This window comes from Xenopus laevis, chromosome 9_10S (assembly GCF_017654675.1).
Source record: "Xenopus laevis strain J_2021 chromosome 9_10S, Xenopus_laevis_v10.1, whole genome shotgun sequence".
Taxonomy (NCBI): domain Eukaryota; kingdom Metazoa; phylum Chordata; class Amphibia; order Anura; family Pipidae; genus Xenopus; species Xenopus laevis.
Genome location: NC_054388.1, coordinates 22,848,506 through 22,866,109, shown reverse-complemented (window position 1 = coordinate 22,866,109; position 17,604 = coordinate 22,848,506). Strand labels below are relative to the sequence as shown.

At 40.9% G+C, this 17,604-nt stretch overlaps 1 protein-coding gene across 2 annotated transcripts in view; it reads right to left on the bottom strand.

Moving 5' to 3' along the window:
• Positions 1 to 17,604, bottom strand: part of baiap2.S (BAI1-associated protein 2 S homeolog) — a 155,433-nt gene that overhangs the window by 26,940 nt on the left and 110,889 nt on the right. For both annotated transcript variants that reach the window (XM_018238327.2, XM_018238328.2), the window contains exons 7-9: positions 2,373 to 2,525; positions 1,083 to 1,322; positions 800 to 998 (exon numbers count right to left, since the gene is read on the bottom strand). In XM_018238327.2, the coding sequence (XP_018093816.2) occupies positions 800 to 998; positions 1,083 to 1,322; positions 2,373 to 2,525 (592 nt within the window). The remainder of the gene's footprint in view (positions 1 to 799; positions 999 to 1,082; positions 1,323 to 2,372; positions 2,526 to 17,604) is intronic.

Sequence of the window (17,604 nt, the reverse complement as noted above, 5' to 3'; positions counted from 1 at the left end):
AAAATCAATTTTAAATAAACAATGAGACACAAGAATACAGAATTTAATCAACAAATTAATATACTGAATTAAGACATTAATCTCATTAACAAGCACAAGTTCAGTGTACAGTTTTGGAATTTGTAATTGTTTTAACTGAAAATATAGTATTTGCCCACAGCCACAAAAGGGATATGTATCTGATGAACTGACAATGTTTGCATATAGTCATTGTAAATTCATGCAACTACTGCTCCTATAGTTGTGTGACTGCAACTTCAATTGCAGTTTATCAATGATCCAATAGGCCTAATTTACCTATTACCATTTAGGCCTAATTGTTCACCTCTACATTAACTTTTAATATTATGTAGTGGAATTGTGAGAACATTTGCAATTGGTTTCCATTTTTTTCCATTTATGGTTGTTTAATTATTTAGGTTTTTGGTAACAGCCAGTGGTGTGAATGGGGGTCTGGAATATGAATAGGAGAAAGCCTGAATATTATAATAAATTTAACAAATTAGCAATAGGTCAATGACCCCCATTTGAAAGCAGGAAAGAGTCAGAAGGAAAATAATTCAAAGACAATTTAAAAAAATTTAACAACAATTATAAAATTGCTAAGAATTTGTAATTTTATAATATACTAAAAGGTGTATTACCCCTTTAACAGAGACTGGAAGAAAGATGACAGGAAAGTAGCTTTATTGGCTAGCCAGTATAGCATATGATGGATATGAATTATTTTGTGCATATCTGTTTCCATAAAGAAACCCCTTATGTAGTTACAGCAATGCAGATTATGTCAAGTGCTCACCAACTGTATAGCTGTTTTTGGGAGGAACACTCTTGCGGGCGGGAAGGGTATTCGAATAGGAATCACTGATCTGCTTGTGTGGTTGGGAGGGTGAAGCTTTAGGCAGGACAGGCTTCATTTCCCCCCAGTGGTCATAACTGTTGCTGTGAGGACCCGAGATTCCATTCATAATAGGAGCTCCTTCCTGGGCAGACATCCTCTGTGAGAAGATACATCAGAATGTAACCACAATGCATGTTTCTCTGTCAGATAACCTGTTTAAAAATACTAAATGCTCACTTACTCCTACAAATGGCGCTAGCTCTGGAGGAACAGGCAGAGGCTTGGCACCAGGTATAGGATCTGATATAGACAGACTAGACTTTGAAGATGTGAGTGGTCCAGAGAGGGTACCAGGTAAAATGGTGCCATTGGTGTTAGTAGCCATCTGCTGCATGAACTGCAAGGCTCGGTCTGGGATTTTGCTTGGGTCGGCACAGGCCTGATGCCAAGATGGTATCTTCTGAGCGAGAAGGTCTTTACCCTATAATCCGAGAAGAAGGGATCACACAGTTACAAGTCGGATTAATTACAGTTCAATCCCCTTAAAATAAAATAAAAAAAGATTACAAATAACTGGTTAAAGGAAAACAAGTATGAACACTGCTCAAGCACTGAAGCCTCCTTTGCCAGTATTTATTCACAGTAAGCAATGATCAATGCCCAATCTTTGATATTTGTTCTGTACTCTCCAATGTCTCCATGTTTACATCAGCCAATTTACCACTAGATGGCAGAAGAGAACTCCAGGAGACAAATCTGGCAGCAGTGAGGGGCTTTTCTCTTCCCCTCCTGCTTTGCAGCCAAGTGGCACTGCATCTCGCTGAGTAAGAAGCATGTGGGCAGCATAAAATGTGTGTGTGGGAGTTGGGAACAAGGCTTTCATTTTGAATTGCTCCCCCTCCCACCTCCTCCTTTCCTGACGAATAGGTGGGTTGTGAACACTGGAAGTCGCAGAGCTCTGAAAAAATATTGAGCTAAGCAACCAGCGATGGAAAAAATATCAGTCATATGTTATATCTCAGTGTTAAATGGTTACCCACCAACACCATCAGAGGCCAGATATACCATTTCTCACAGCATGCCTCATTCTGGCAAACATTAGTACTCCAGAAGGGCAGAAGTGCAACTCAGGTGAAGTAGAAGGATCATACAAGCTATAGTTCTGCTTGAGCAGTGAATAAAGGGTTAACAACCCCCTGCATAAAAGGTACTGTCAGCAGAAACTGAGAATAGAACATTTAAGAGAAAACAACTTGGTCTACAAAGGCTGCTGACTCAAAATATTTGGCTTCACATACATCAATATACCCTTCAGTTAATTTTGTTTTATTGGAAATAGCTCACACTAACTGTAAACCAATTAAAAAATAATATAAATCCCAACAACACAGTCGTGTTACCGGAGACCAGAATTGTATGCCGACTTTACACAAGTGTAGGCTGCTAACACAAGGGATCGGAACGGTTTATTAGAATCGCAGAGAGGAAGCCGAACGTCAATGATAAATTAAGGGTATATCTGTTCCCCTACCTTGTTGTAGTAGGTGGCTGAGTTCTTTGCCACTGCACACTGTTTCTCAACAAGGAAGCAGTACCTCCTCCTCTCTTCAGTAAGTGCTGTTTTGAACCCATCGGAGATATGGCTTTCCAGCTCACCCTGTTTGCTGCTGATTGCTTCAATATACTGTTCAAAGAGGAAGCAATGGAAAAAAACATAAAATCAGTGTATGAATGCATTGTAACATCATTGGCTCAGCCTTAGCCAACATCTAACATAGGTAATGATCAGAACTGTGAACTACATGTCCATCTCTGCTCGTTTCTAAGTAGCAGGTGCATGTCAGCAATAACATGTCTGAAGCCGCCCCAAAAAAGCTTAAATAATTCTATAAGGATTGAAGTTGTTTTGCACTAATCAATGTATAGTACCGATTTCATTTTAATAAATGATCATCTTTTCTGAGTAATGCACATTTGCCAGGTGTAAGAATACTAGTAAATGGAATAAGTGTCCAGAAAATTGTTAAGATTTTAGAACTTATCGTGTCACGATCGGCTCCCTAAATCCAGAACAGGTGCTAAGCTCCCTGGTCACGGCTCTGCTTCCACCTGTAGCAGCCACCTTTGGCCTCCCGAGGAGCCGCCAGGACTATCACAGGATAGTCAGGCAGGCATGGGTCAAAACCAGAATACACAATAGAATTCATAAAGAATAAGTACCCAGGAACTAATCAAGTTAGAACTAACAACGGGCAATGAGTTTCCTTTGAAAGCCTCTTTAAATACCTGCTAATATTCTTCCACGTTCTCTCAGACAGACAAGTCGCTCCCCTCTCAGAGCCATCATCTTTTCACCCCACCCACAACCAATGCCAACTCCTCTTTTAAGCCTTTTATCTTGCTCCCGGTTTCTCTGGAATTCCAAATTATCCATTCCCAACTCTTGGAGCATTATCACAATAGGGATGTGCAGAACTGGCCCGCGGGACCCAAAGTTGGCCAAACAGTTTTGTTGCGGGCAGGTTGTGAGCCCAGTACCCTCCCTACTTGGAATGTGCTGGTCAGGAAAAAAAACTCTGCTCTCTATGTAAGTCTATTTTCTGGAGCAGAGGAGTAGTGTACTTCCCTAGTCTGACCTTCACCCAACCTTAACCTGCAAATTTCAACCCAAAGCCACCCAACCACTGTTCAACCCACAGGTCACCGTGGGCCTTGGGTCAACCTCCATATCACTACTCCCTACTTGTTACACAGAACTCCAACACCTAGGGTCGGACTGGGCCGGCGGGACATCCTAGTGGGCCCCACCGACCCAGACCCGCAACCCGGGTAAAATGCCATACTGCCCCCTGATCTCCCACTGACAGAGGAGGAGAGCTGTAGGAGGGCTGAGGGAGGGGTGGGGGCCAGTGTTGGAAGCACGAGTGGGCCTCCGACCTTCCAGTCCGACACAGTTAACACCAGTCCTCTCCACTGTGCATTCCCTGGCTCAACTCTGGCTGCCACATTCATTTATATACTCGCGCCCACCCCACCTTCTTTGGAGATGTCAGATGAGTGGGTGAAGCGTGGGTATGAAAGAGATGTTAGCACAGTTTTTTAAGGGAGTTTTGAGTTAAAGCCTCTTGCCTGGTTTTTAGGTTTGCAAAATCTGGACAAAAATTTCCATCCAATCCCAGATGCATGGTCATAGCCCCACCCCCAAATGTCACCAAACTGCCTCCTGACATCATGGTTCTGTCACCAGCATAATTTTCCCACCCCTTTGTCTTGCTTTTGCTGCCAGCAAAGGTGGCAACCCTAACAAACAAATACATACATACAACCACTTGGGTAGGACTTGTGATATTAGGTAGCTCGCCAAGCATATTTACTGAGCTCTTTATAAACTCATGTGCCAATCCGTTTTGACTTGTAAGTTCTTGCAAGCAAGAATGGATAATGAAGCACAAAGTGGGTGTGACATGAATAGATCCAGACAACAGGAGCAATAGAAGTAAGTATTGAAAGATCGGCTTGTTCTCCAACATTTAAAGGAGAATTCAACCATTTTCCAAAAAAAAAATCCCTACCCCGGCCGAACCGAATCCAAACTTGCATATGCAAATTAGGGGCAGGGAGGGAAAAGACGTGACGTTTTGTCACAAAACAAGGAAGCAAAAAGTGTCCAAAATAGCGGATTCGGTGCATCTCTATTTTTAAGTCAACTTTTTTTTAAAGTTTTTAAATTAAATTATCCTTCCTCTTCAGCTTCTATCTTGCTTTCAAATGGGGGTTTCACATATGCCGCTAGTGTGGATATGATTTTATTGTTTTTGTAACTTATCTTTCTATTGAGGCCATCTCCTATTCAGTCTGTTATTCAAACCACTGCCTGGTTGCTAGAGTAAATTGAAACTCAAGATAGCTGCTGAAATTTCGAAACTGGAGAGCAAAAAGTTCAGTAAGTTCAATAAGTTGGTAAGCATGTAATATACACAATAACAATGCAGTTATTTTTAAATTTAAAAATCAAGCTTTCTAGAATTGGGGAAAATTTTTATTAAAATGAATTTATAAATGAACAAATTTATGAATGTTTGGGTTTGTAAATGCATTTAGGGAATTTTATTTTTCTGGTGCCACTTAACCTTTAAACCAGCTTGTAATAAAATAATTATTTTAGCGTTTTAATATACTTATTATTAATTTTATTTATCATATATTTATAAAGCTCCAGCATATTCTGCAGTACTGTACAACACATGTTAAAAGTTAAAGAGGGCCCTACCCAAAAGACAAACTCCTCAGAAAATGAGAGCTGAAATTTTCCTCTTGATTCCCTCGGTGGAAAAAATGAAAAAAAATATTGGGAACGCAAAATTAATTAGATATCTGTTCTCTGGTTGCATTCTCCCAGGAACCCATGAGCTAACAACTCTGCTAGATATTTAATTTGGAGCAAAAAAGCCACTAAATTACTCTCTCCTAATTTAGTCTGATGAGTTTACTTTTAAAGCTTTCTGAAATAAAACAACAGTGCTGCGCATCTGATTAATAGAAACTATTAGCCTTCAAAGTGGCCATAAAACAGGCCTGGCCTATGTCAGCTAGAGATACTGCACAGTGTAAAAAAAAGTACCTAAGTATCTCTTAAACCCGCCCTTACAACCAAGCTTACAATTTAAAATGTGTCTGTTGTTTGTCAGGTTCGGCTCATCTAGTCATTTCAGCCACAGCAGGGTTAAATATGATTCAGGTCAGTGCCTCCAGTTTTTGGCAGGCATTTGCCCTGGACTACCAGATTCAGGGGGACATCCTTGGCCAAAAAAATGTCCTCGATATTAACAACACGCTATAATGACATAGTTAATATGTTTATTATATAGATCAGGAATATCCAGCCTGTGACATTTGACAGCTCCACCAATCCTCTGTTCTGGGATGTTGAAAGTACTACCTGTTCACAGCCAGTAGGTACTTTGACAACCCTGATTCTTACTCCAGATGAAGACCTCTGTGGCCTATTAATGTAGGGCAGATTTTACTATGTACAACTACTAGGAAAACGTTGAAATTTGTTAAAATCTGGATCTTGGATTGGCAATGGAACTTGGATTCCATTTACTATGAAAAGAATATAGACTACATTTAAACCAATATATTGCCTCTGTCAAGGTTTATTCTGCCATTTGGAGATAACCAAGAGCTTACTAGTATTTCTATTCCTATATAAAGTAGAAGCCTTTAAGAATCAAACTATCAATGCTGCATTTGAACAAGTTAATCCGTAAATTAAGTGATCCAATTACTCTTTTTCATCAGCTCGCTGCCAGGATGACGAACAATCTTTGTTTTTTATTTAATATGTTTTTCTACAAATTGCTGCTTGTTAAAGGTGTAGTTCACCTTTAAAGGACCAGTAACATCAAATTTTTATAATAAAAAAAAAATTTGTATACATCGAAAAAAAAAAAAAAACCAAGATAAATTAAACTTTGAAATCGCAATGCCTTTATTAAGAAATAACTTTCAAAAACGCTGCTTCCGCTCCTCTTCAGAAAAGGCAACATTTATTCCCATATTCAGTATTGCCGGCAGATGAGGAAGCTGCACCTGTTTGTTCGTCCTCGGCTCCCCCCCCACAGGCTGTACGTTCTCCCGTGTCAGCTGCCTTCTGTCGCTAGTGTAATGGCTTCATTCCTGGAATCCAATTTCCGTCCTTATAATCCTGTTCCTTCATGTGCAGGGCCTCTGGACTTCATGGTGCGCTTGACCTGGTCCTGGCTGGCTTTATTGCCCTTGTATTACTAGGGGGCTGCACCCCTGGGGAGTGTCCGTCTCCATCAGCATGCTGTACATTCACATGGGGTCCGGGTCCCCCGCTCTCTAGTGCAATGATGGATGAGGAGCAGGCAGGGGTGCTGGCACCTTTGGCTCGCTATTGGGGCAGAAGCCAGAAGCAGTGGGGAGCCCTCTGGGAGCAGCTTGTAGGGAACGTTTGTTGATTCTTGTGGCCGCTCCAACAATGACACTTGTTGCGTTCACCGACCCTCTTATGTTTCCTTTCCTCTGTCCCAGGGCAGCCTGAGATTCTCAGCTTCGACTCTCCATTGGGACAGATGGAGTGCGCAACTGGGTGCAGATGGAAATGCCCATGCGACTGGTGCCAGCCTTAGTAAAGGCTTTGCGATTTTAAAGTTTAATTTGTCTTGGTGTTTTTTTTCAATGTAACAATATTGTTTCAGAACCCTAAAGTATGGCATGAAAATGGCACCATCACTAACCACTGACCACAGATCACTTCAGCCATATCAGCTCACTACCTCCTAACAGCCACCCTGTTCTAGGATAGCTAGCAAAGGGGTTGGAAATTGTACTTGAACAGGCTGAAAGCCACAGGCTGCCGATCCATGCATACAATTTGGCATTGCAATACAAACAGGAATTTGAGTGTGAATAAATAATGCCTGCCACGTGTAACTAGTTTTACCCAATTATTATGTTCCCATTTACAGTTCTTGAATCTCTTCATGTATATAATATATATATATATATCAGAAAAACAAACAAACCGCACTCCAAGGACTTCGTGTCTCAAAAGCCAAGTGAAAGTTTCTTCTTGCTCAACATTTCGGAGCTCCAACTGAGGCCGTCTTCAGGAGGTGGCCTCAGTTGGAGTGCCGAAACGTTGAGCAAAAATAAACTTTCACCTGGCTTTTGAGACACAAAGTCCTTGGAGTGCCGTTTGTTTGTTTTCTGCTATACTAATGTGTTGACCGGCACCCAGGCATTTGAGGACAGTTTAGAGTGCACCAGTTGTATGGGATTTATATATATATATATATATATATATATATATATATATATATATATATATATATATATATATATATATATATACACACACACACACACACACACACATATATATACACACATATATAGAGTTGTGTGAAAAACTATTTGCCCCCTTCCTGATTTCTTATTCTTTTGCATGTTTGTCACACAAAATGTTTCTGATCATCAAACACATTTAACTATTAGTCAAAGATAACACAAGTAAACACAAAATGCAGTTTTTAAATGAGGGTTTTTATTATTTAGGGAGAAAAGAAATCCAAACCTGTGTGAAAAAGTAATTGCCCCCTGAACCTAATAACTGGTTGGGCCACCCTTAGCAGCAATAACTGCAATCAAGCGTTTGCGATAACTTGCAACGAGTCTTTTACAGCGCTCTGGAGGAATTTTGACCCACTCATCTTTGCAGAATTGTTGTAATTCAGCTTTATTTGAGGGTTTTCTAGCATGAGCCGCCTTTTTAAGGTCATGCCACAACATCTCAATAGGATTCAGGTCAGGACTTTGACTAGGCCACTCCAAAGTCTTCATTTTGTTTTTCTTCAGCCATTCAGAGGTGGATTTGCTGGTGTGTTTTGGGTCATTGTCCTGCTGCAGCACCCAAGATCGCTTCAGCTTGAGTTGACGAACAGATGGCCGGACATTCTCCTTCATGATTTTTTGGTAGACATGGTTCCATCTATCACAGCAAGTCTTCCAGGTCCTGAAGCAGCAAAACAACCCCAGACCATCACACTACCACCACCATATTTTACTGTTGGTATGATGTTCTTTTTCTGAAATGCTGTGTTACTTTTACGCCAGATGTAACGGGACGCGCACCTTCCAAAAAGTTCAACTTTCACTCGTCGGTCCACAAGGTATTTTCCCAAAAGTCTTGGCAATCATTGAGATGTTTTTTTAGCAAAATTGAGACGAGCCTTAATGTTCTTTTTGCATAAAAGTGGTTTGCACCTTGGAAATCTGCCATGCAGGCCGTTTTTGCCCAGTCTCTTTCTTATGGTGGAGTCGTGAACACTGACCTTAATTGAGGCAAGTGAGGCCTACAGTTCTTTAGATGTTGTCCTGGGGTCTTTTTTGTGGCCTCTCAGATGAGTTGTCTCTGCGCTCTTGGGGTAATTTTGGTCGGCCAGCCACTCCTGGGAAGGTTCACCACTGTTCCATGTTTTTGCCATTTGTGGATAATGGCTCTCACTGTGGTTCGCTGGAGTTCCAAAGCTTTAGAAATGGCTTTATAACCTTTACCAGACTGATAGAGCTCAATTACTTTTGTTCTCATTTGTTCCTGAATTTCTTTGGATCTGGGCATGATGTCTAGCTTTTGAGGTGCTTTTGGTCCACTTCTCTGTGTCAGGTAGCTCCTATTTAAGTGATTTCTTGATTGAAACAGGTGTGGCAGTAATCAGGCCTGGGGGTGAGTACAGAAATTGAACTCAGGTGTGATAAACCACAGTTATTTTTTAAAAAGGAGGGCAATCACTTTTTCACACAGGCCCATGTAGATTTGGAGTTTTTTTTCTCCCTTAATAACGTAAACCTTCATTTAAAAACTGCATTTTGTGTTCAATTATGTTATCTTTGACTAATAGTTAACGGTTTTTGATGAGCAGAAACATTTAAGTGTGACAAACATGCAAAAGAATAAGAAATCAGGAAGGGGGCAAATAGATATATATATGTTAAATTGCACTGTTGTCTGTTATACAGAATGTACCAAACAAACAGTATGTACTTTACTGTGAGCTGCCTCTCCCAGAATACCTATTTAATTAGCCGTTATGTGGTTACACAAGATGATTGATTGATAGCTAGCATGAAAGTACCTTGCAATGCTATGTGTCAGTCCAGTCTGGGATTCCTCAGGTATGAATGATAATGTTGTTGCATAGGTGCTGGGTGTCAGAACTTGAAAATCCTGATTCTGACATCGGGTGCTTCAGTTTTTACACAACATACAGGGTTATAATTACACAGCAGAAGAGGGACTTCTATCACATTCCCTGCCTAGCTATTGTACATTTTATGTGCTAAATTATTTAGCACTAGATGGACAAATAATTCAGTCATATGGAAACAAGTTCAGCATAAGCAGTACATTTCCTAAAGTTGTGGGTCTGTATAGTCCAAATGGGCAATAGCAGCCTCACTAGCAATGCACCAAATCCATAATTTTTGGATTTACCAAACTCCCATATGACAAAACAAATCCTAGCATTGCTTGCCATTCTCCTACACATAGCAATTATCAACATCTCAGACTGACAGATCAAATCACGCATCATCCATTTATGTAAACAGCAGAGCACCAACATGCAAAACACTGTCACACAAGCAACAGGGAAAAGTGTGGTCCTTGCATTTCGTAGTCACCAATGACCTTTCCATTAATACGGATTTTTTATGAGCCATGGATTGCAATTAGATTGACTATGGATTTTACAGAATGATCAAGTTTGCGCCTGCCTGAAAGACTAATGATACAGATAATTAGCTGAAAACAACTTATTCATTAACAGATCATTAGTGGATTTTTTATTTCGAGTCATCAACTCTAATCAAATCTGTCATCCACTGGGGAAACTTCAGTAATCTCTTTTATCTTACTGTCTAGGCACATGAAACTAGATTAAAGGCTTTATAGGGATTAAAAAAATCTGTGCAAACTGGGATCTTAGATATATGGATAAAGGTAAGTACAAATATAATTTTAATAACTGCTTATACACAGCAGTAGTACATCTACAAATCAAGTTAAAGGGGAACTTAAAACTAGACTAACAATGATGGGGTTGGTTGTTCACCTTTAAATTTAATTTTAGTATTATGTAGAGAGGGAGATTCTGAGAAATTTTGGCCAGGCCCCCTTTTGCCCATTCTCTTTGGACTCCACCCACTTTCCTGTGTGGTTTCACTAAATTTTCAGGAAAATCAAACCATAGCATTTGGGGGCAAAATTTGCTCAACGTCTCGCACTGCAGGAAGGGGGTATTAACACCACATGTACAATTTTAACTGAGAGCTGTGAATGCTGCACTACAAGCACATTATGGGGGAAAAGGATTCTGGCACCTAAAGTACATTACATGCAGAGACAGTGAGGTACTCACTAGACATACAAAGAAGCAGTAGGTACTGATCTCCCAAGAACATAATATAGAGAACATGTCCATAGACTCCAATGGGGGGGGGGAAATGGTCGCACCTCGAAAACCAATGTTACCCATGGACTTCAATGCATTTGCCTCATTTTTCGCAGTTTCGAAAAATTTTCGGGGGATGTGAAACTGGTCAGATTCAACCATTACTAATCCAGACCTTTCTTGAAATTTTCCGTACTATTATCTATTAACCGTTATATTGTCCTGCATGATTCTTTATAGAACACATATTCTTATCATTCTATAAAAAAAATATATAAAAATCTTTGTGATTGCAAGGAATGCGTGAGGGGGAAGTAACACTACAGATTTATTTTTTATTTGGACACTTTATATATTCATATCTAGAGAAGGTACTTATTACCTGTGAACAAAACCCCAAAATTACCAATTTTGTTTTGTTTTATTGATTTCATTTCCCTTCCTTGGACTCCAAAACACTCTAAAAACCCAAAACTGTAATGCAAACATTAAACATTAAAGTGACTTTCTGCTACTTTCGTTAGAGGACAATATCTGGCTATATTATCTATTATATTATATATTATCTGGCTGTAGCCAATATTAACTGTACTTGCTGTAACAATTTTATAGAGAAAAGGGAATAATCCATCATACCACTGAAACGGTTGAAATGAAATTCTGCTATACTGGCATACACTGAATTATATGCAGAGCACGCCCAAGAACCAATGTGCTGTCCGTAACGGAGTGAAATACTACAATGGTGGCACAAAATAAAAATAATCAAGTAAACCAGGAGTGACTTTTTCAGAGGTCTACTTATAGTTCAGTAAATGCTACCTGCTGTCATTTTATTTTTAATTGATAATAAATAAAGTTCTGGATAAAGCTAGATGTTCAACATAAAGTTGATTGTAAAGAATAAGTTAGGACTTCATGATAGCAAAGCTAAAGAACTGCACAGTAATTGTATTCCACAGTTCAAGCAGAAGACATTAGAATTCAGTAAGACATAGAAGACCCATTGTGAGTAACTAAGCACACTTGGCATAAATCCTGTGTTTACATCTTGACCCAGTTACACATCCTGCCTCTTTAAACACAAGTGCCTGATAACCTTGGGCTAGAACAATACTTCCCCCGCAGGGAAACAGAAATATAGGACATTAATTAGGAAGCCTTACATTAAAAATTAAACATGGTGGCTTGTTAGCCTAATAAAATTAAATAAAACTGCATTTCAGGGAGAGCACTGCAGTAACTGCTCTGCAGCTACAACCATGGGTAGCCCATATAGGATTGTGGCTTAGTAATTAGAAGCAGTACCCCCCCCCCATTTAACAGACCTTTTTGCCTCACTGCTGACAGTAAACAAGATAAGTGGTTTCCTCAGCCAGCAATAACCCCTCTCTTACCTGCAGCAAGGAAGCAGAGCCAGTCAGCACAGGGCGGAAAGTCGGTGGAGGAAGGAAATGGGCGAGAGGATGGGGATTGGAGTGCACTAGGCCCCTCTGAAGATTTTTTTGCATGGGGCCTGGCGTACTCCGATCCCCATCCTCCCGCCCACTTCCTGTCTTACGCCACTGGATGGACCTCGAAGTGGGTCTTGAATAGAAAAGGTTCGACAACCACTAAACAATGGAAAGAGAGCAAAAAAATACTTGCCATGTGGTCAGCTTTACTTGTAGCGAAACTGTTACACTGGGGATGGAGAGTAATGGAAGGTTACAAGTAAAATGTTCTGTTCTTTTATTCCCTTTAAAGCTTCATTTGAATAGAAGGAACATAATTTGTAAGTGTTGCTGTAGCTATTGTGTGCCTTTTGTAAAGGAGTAGGTGGTGTCCACAGGGAATATTTGTCCCTTTGACACAAAGCCAATAAGCAGGATAATAGCATGATAATACATAGAATGCAATGCCAGTTATAAGCTCTGCACTATGGAGATATTTTGCAACATTAAGGACAAATGTTGCACAGTCCAGCATCCAACAGTAATTTATTCCAGTTGCACCAGTACACAAGTTAAATCTAACTTCTGCTTGGTTTCTATGGTTTACTGGAATGAAGCAAGTGTTGCTCATGTTGCTACATAGTATGCATTTGGAAAACTGAAGTTTTCTTTCTTCAGGCCAATAAGGGATATGAAAAAGTAGTATTTTTCAGTGTAGGCTGCAGTTGTGTGCAATGCTTCTGCGTGTAAAATAATTGTTGGTGTGCACTTTAATGATTCTGGCCTTAAGGGTGGCTTTAATATAAAGAGACACAGAGCTGTGTGGTGCTAGCTTCCTTGGGGGTCAGGACAAGAGGTTCAGGGAGTATAGTGTGAGCTAAATATAATAATTGATAATCATTAAAGGGTTATATAAAATTAATTCTGTGAGGACTGGAAAATCCACACTAATCTGGTTAATCAAATACTAATCAACATTTAAAAAAAAAAAATTAAATATAAAAAAAAAAAATTGAAAACACTCGAACCACACCAATAGCAGCAATAGTTAAGGGCAAGATGATTAACTGGATTTTCCACCTAAAAGGTTACAAGTGTTTATAAAAATGTTCATTGGAACAGGGATATCTGTCATATCTGGATCAAGATAACATCTTGAATGGAAGCCCAATCCACTGCCAACCCACCAGCTTGAAATCCTCTACCCAAAGGTCACCCAGGGTTTATGGCACGGTACATTTAATATGTGTTTTCTTCTAAAGCCTCAATGGGACCCTGACAACAAAAATACAAACAGTTTTATTACAATGGTATTACAATTCTAGGGAAAATGGCATTTTCCCTAGCAAGTCATTAAGGGAAGTAAATGGAAAATTAAGAATTCATACTTACTGAAAATTCCTTTTCCCTCAGTCCCAAAAGCAGCACTTAATGAGAGAGGAGCTCTCCTCACCTGTAGGTAGGATTAGCCTGCACCAATTAGAAGTGGCTCCTCCTCTATAAAACTCCCAGCAACCCCCAGGCTCTTCAGTGAATTTTCCAAGCAATAACAAGATATTATTATAAGGGGGGATATATATGCTGCCTTTGGGACTGAGGGAGAATGAATTTTTGTTAAGTATAAATTCTTTATTTCCCTCACGTCCCTACAGGCAGCACTTACGAGAGTATGAAAAGCAGTGAGTTATGGGAGGGCTGAATTAATAATTGCTTTGGCAAAAGCCGATTGCTTACAATCCAGTTTAGGGACTGTAGGGTCTGTAGAATAAAAGAAAGATGTTCTTTTAAAATGGAAGGGGATCTTGTCTTTAGTAGACAATTGTTGAAGTACGGAATGATTGCAATTGATCTTTCCCTTAAAAAGCTACGACCACTATGAAGATTTTTGTAAAAACTCGGGGAGCGCTGTAAACTGAAGATGTTCCATTGAATGGCCTTTTATGGCTACTCTTAGATATTATTGATGACAGGGTCTTATTGGAACATGCAGGTAGGCATTTTCTAAGTCCAGTGTGATCACGTAGTCTCCTGGAGACAATAATGCAGACAGTGATACAAGGCGGATTGTTTCCATTTTTAACTTTTTCTTTTCTATGAACCTTAACTTAGAATGGTTCGATATTTTCCGTCTGGTTTGGGAACAAGGAACATAGGAGAATATACCCCTAAAAATGTTTTCCAGTGGAGGGCCTGGAATGAGTACGCCCTGATTTTTGAATTCTTGAATGGCTTCTGAGAGGGCTTGTCTTTGACTGATGAGTGGGCTTTGGGTCAACTTGTACTTGTTTTGTGGTTTGACTATAAACCTTCTAGATTGTTTGAAGGACACCATTTGTCGTTTATTATCTTTTCCCAAGCTGATACAAAAGTTCTTTAGTCTACCCCCTACTAGACTGGTATCAGGAGAAAAAAGGTTTTTGGTTGTAGCCCGGACATCCTCTGCCTCTTTGTTGTTTTTTCCTGTAAGAGGAAAATTTATCCCTACTGGATCTGATGCCTCTACCTTGTGGTCTCGTTTTGTATGATGGATCTTGTGTATGAAAAAATGTTTTCCTTTGTTTTCTATCTTGGGGAAAACCCCTGACTCTCTCATTAGATTTCTTCTCAAACAAGTAGATCTAAGACGATTTTTGGAAGCAATGTCTGCTGCCCAAGGCTTCAGCCATAGTGCTCAGAGGGCCAAAGTAGTATAAGCAGTAGTTTTAGCAAGGAAGCCAATATTGGTTAATGCCACATCTGTAAGAAAATCTGTGGCTAATGAAAGTATTGGTAAATCTTCCAGGAGACATTCTCTCGAAGTTCCTTTTTCCAATCCTTTTGTAATTGATTGATCTATATTTTTAGGTATGTGGCAACTGAGGCTGCTGCAATTGCTGGTTTGAATGAGGCTGCAGGTGCTAGATATGCCTTCCTAAGCTTTCCTATCCATTGGATCATTTAACACTGAGCTATCTTGCAGGGGTAGTGTGGTTCTTATTATCGTCTGGGCCACTGGGGGATTTAGCTATGGTGTAGCATCCCAATTTTTTGAGTCCTTTGTGTCAGAGGGAAAGAGGGATTCAAATCTTTTAGAGAAGGATAGTTTCCTATTAAGTGTTGACCACTGGCTTTTATTCTTTCAGATATAGCATCTAAGGGAAAGCAAAGCTTCTTTTTATTGATTCCTGCAAAAAGTTTACTAGTCTTTTTGGGTGGTTCTGTTGCTTCTTCCATACCCGTGGTATCTCTGACTGCTGATAGAAATGGAAATGGATTTCCTCAATAGGAAAAAAGTCCTCTGTTTCAGGTAGTTCACCTTCCTCTGATTCTGATGACATTTTCCTCATAGAGGAACCTTCATCTGCTGAACCCTCTGAAGAAACGTCCTCAAAGACTGACTCTGTGTCAGGGGGCCTATTGGCTTCCAGCGAGAGACGTCCGCACCATAGGTGGAAGCTTAGGGTAAAGGTTCAAGTTTGCGGTATTCAGAAGGGGGCCAGGCGAAATCACAGTCAAGTTCAGGCAAATGTTCAAAAAGATAGGCAGCAGGAAACAGGATCAGGGTCAAGCCAAATATCAGGAAACAAGAATTTAGGAATAAAGGGAACCCAGGAATACAATATAGCAATTCCTATACTCTGGCATTGAACTGGCATCTTCGGCTGATAACGCGCCGGTGCCCAAAAACATGCAGCTACCCTGGGTGCCACCATCTTGGATTCGCCATCCCCGGGAAGATAGGCATTACACAAAGTTCCTGACACTCCGCTACTGAGGATGTCCCTTCATTATGTGAATGCTTAAAAGAAAAAAAGTTTCTTGCATAGCTCCTTTCATGCAGGTAACAAAATTGTTATTGCATAGAAGGCACAGGACTTTTAACAGTAAAAGGTTTGCATAATTTTTCATTTCCAAAGGAATAAAAACTGCATCCCAGCCTGCACAATTTACAGGGTTAAAAGTGCTCTTTTTTACTACGTTCTGAAGGCAGATTCAGGGGCGCTCCGCCAGTGAGGCGAGCTGAGCCGCTCGCCTCAGGCGGCAGAGAGGATTCCAGGGTTGGCAAAAAGCCGCACCTGCACCTTTAAGAGCAATTGCGCTCTCCGCAATTGTGTCCCCGCCTCCCCTCCCGACAGGTAAGCCGGTGAGGGGGGGCAGCATTGCAGGAGCCACCTCAGACGGCTCCTTAGTCAGAATCGGCGCTGGGCAGATCTTTTGATCTTGGCTTTGTCATTACTTTTTTGCCTGATCAGCCTTTTCTGGAGTTTGGTCAGCCATATCTAAAACAAATTAAGTACTCCATAAGTTGCTGAATAAAACAGCCTTAGTTACATAAAGTGGCAGAGTCTTACCAGTGGAGAAGCAGGATAGCATGTATGCCCAGCTCTGTTGTATCCAGTAGTGGAGTGCATGCGACAATATTGCGCCAAAAATAGCACTAAAAACAGAAGTGACGCAGATGCGTCCATTTTTAAAGGGGAAGGAAACCTAGTTGGCGCAAAAACCCTCCCCCCCCTCCCGTGTGTTGCCCACCCTCCCTCCTCCCCCTGGCCTACCCGTCCCGCAGTGCAAATGCCCCTAACTTGTTACTTACCCTTCTGCGCAGGTTTCAGTCCAGGGAGTTCACAGACGACATCTTCTTCCACGCGATCTTCTTCCTGCTTTGAACGCCATTTTGGCGCATGCGCAGTAGGAGCATTTCGCCGGTATGGATCTACTGCGCATGCACCAAAAGTCACGATGTACTTTTGGCGCATGCACAGTAGATCGTACTGGCGAAATGCTCCTACTGCGCATGCGCCGGTCAAAGCAGGAAGAAGATCGCGCGGAAGAAGATGTCGTCTGTGAACTCCCTGGCCTGGACCTGCGCAGAAGGGTAAGTAACAAGTTAGGCGCATTTTCCCAGCGGGACGGGTAGGCCAGGGGGGAGGAGGGAGGGTGGGCAACACACGGGAGGGGGAGAGGGTTTTTGCGCCAACTAGGTTTCCTTCCCCTTTAAGTAAACTTTTTGACGCCGATACAGAAATGACGCCAGAGTGTCCATTTTTAAGACTATTTTCATGTGAATATGGAAATGAAGCCCGTGCATCAATTTTTGCCCGTTTTGAAGCCAATATGGAAATGACGCCCGCACATCAATTTTTGCGCCCGTTTTGACGCTGATACAGAATGACGCCCACACGTCCATTTGCGTCCACAAAACAATACAGACAAGAAGCCAATGCATCAATTTTTGCGCCAAAAAAAAACATGTGGCAAACAAACTGCTCCATTACTTCTCCACTTATACCCTACCTCTGCCAAGGCTTCCGGAAGGGCCCGATACCTGCTGAGAGGGAAACAGCAGGTGGTGCAACACCCTCAAGTGGGC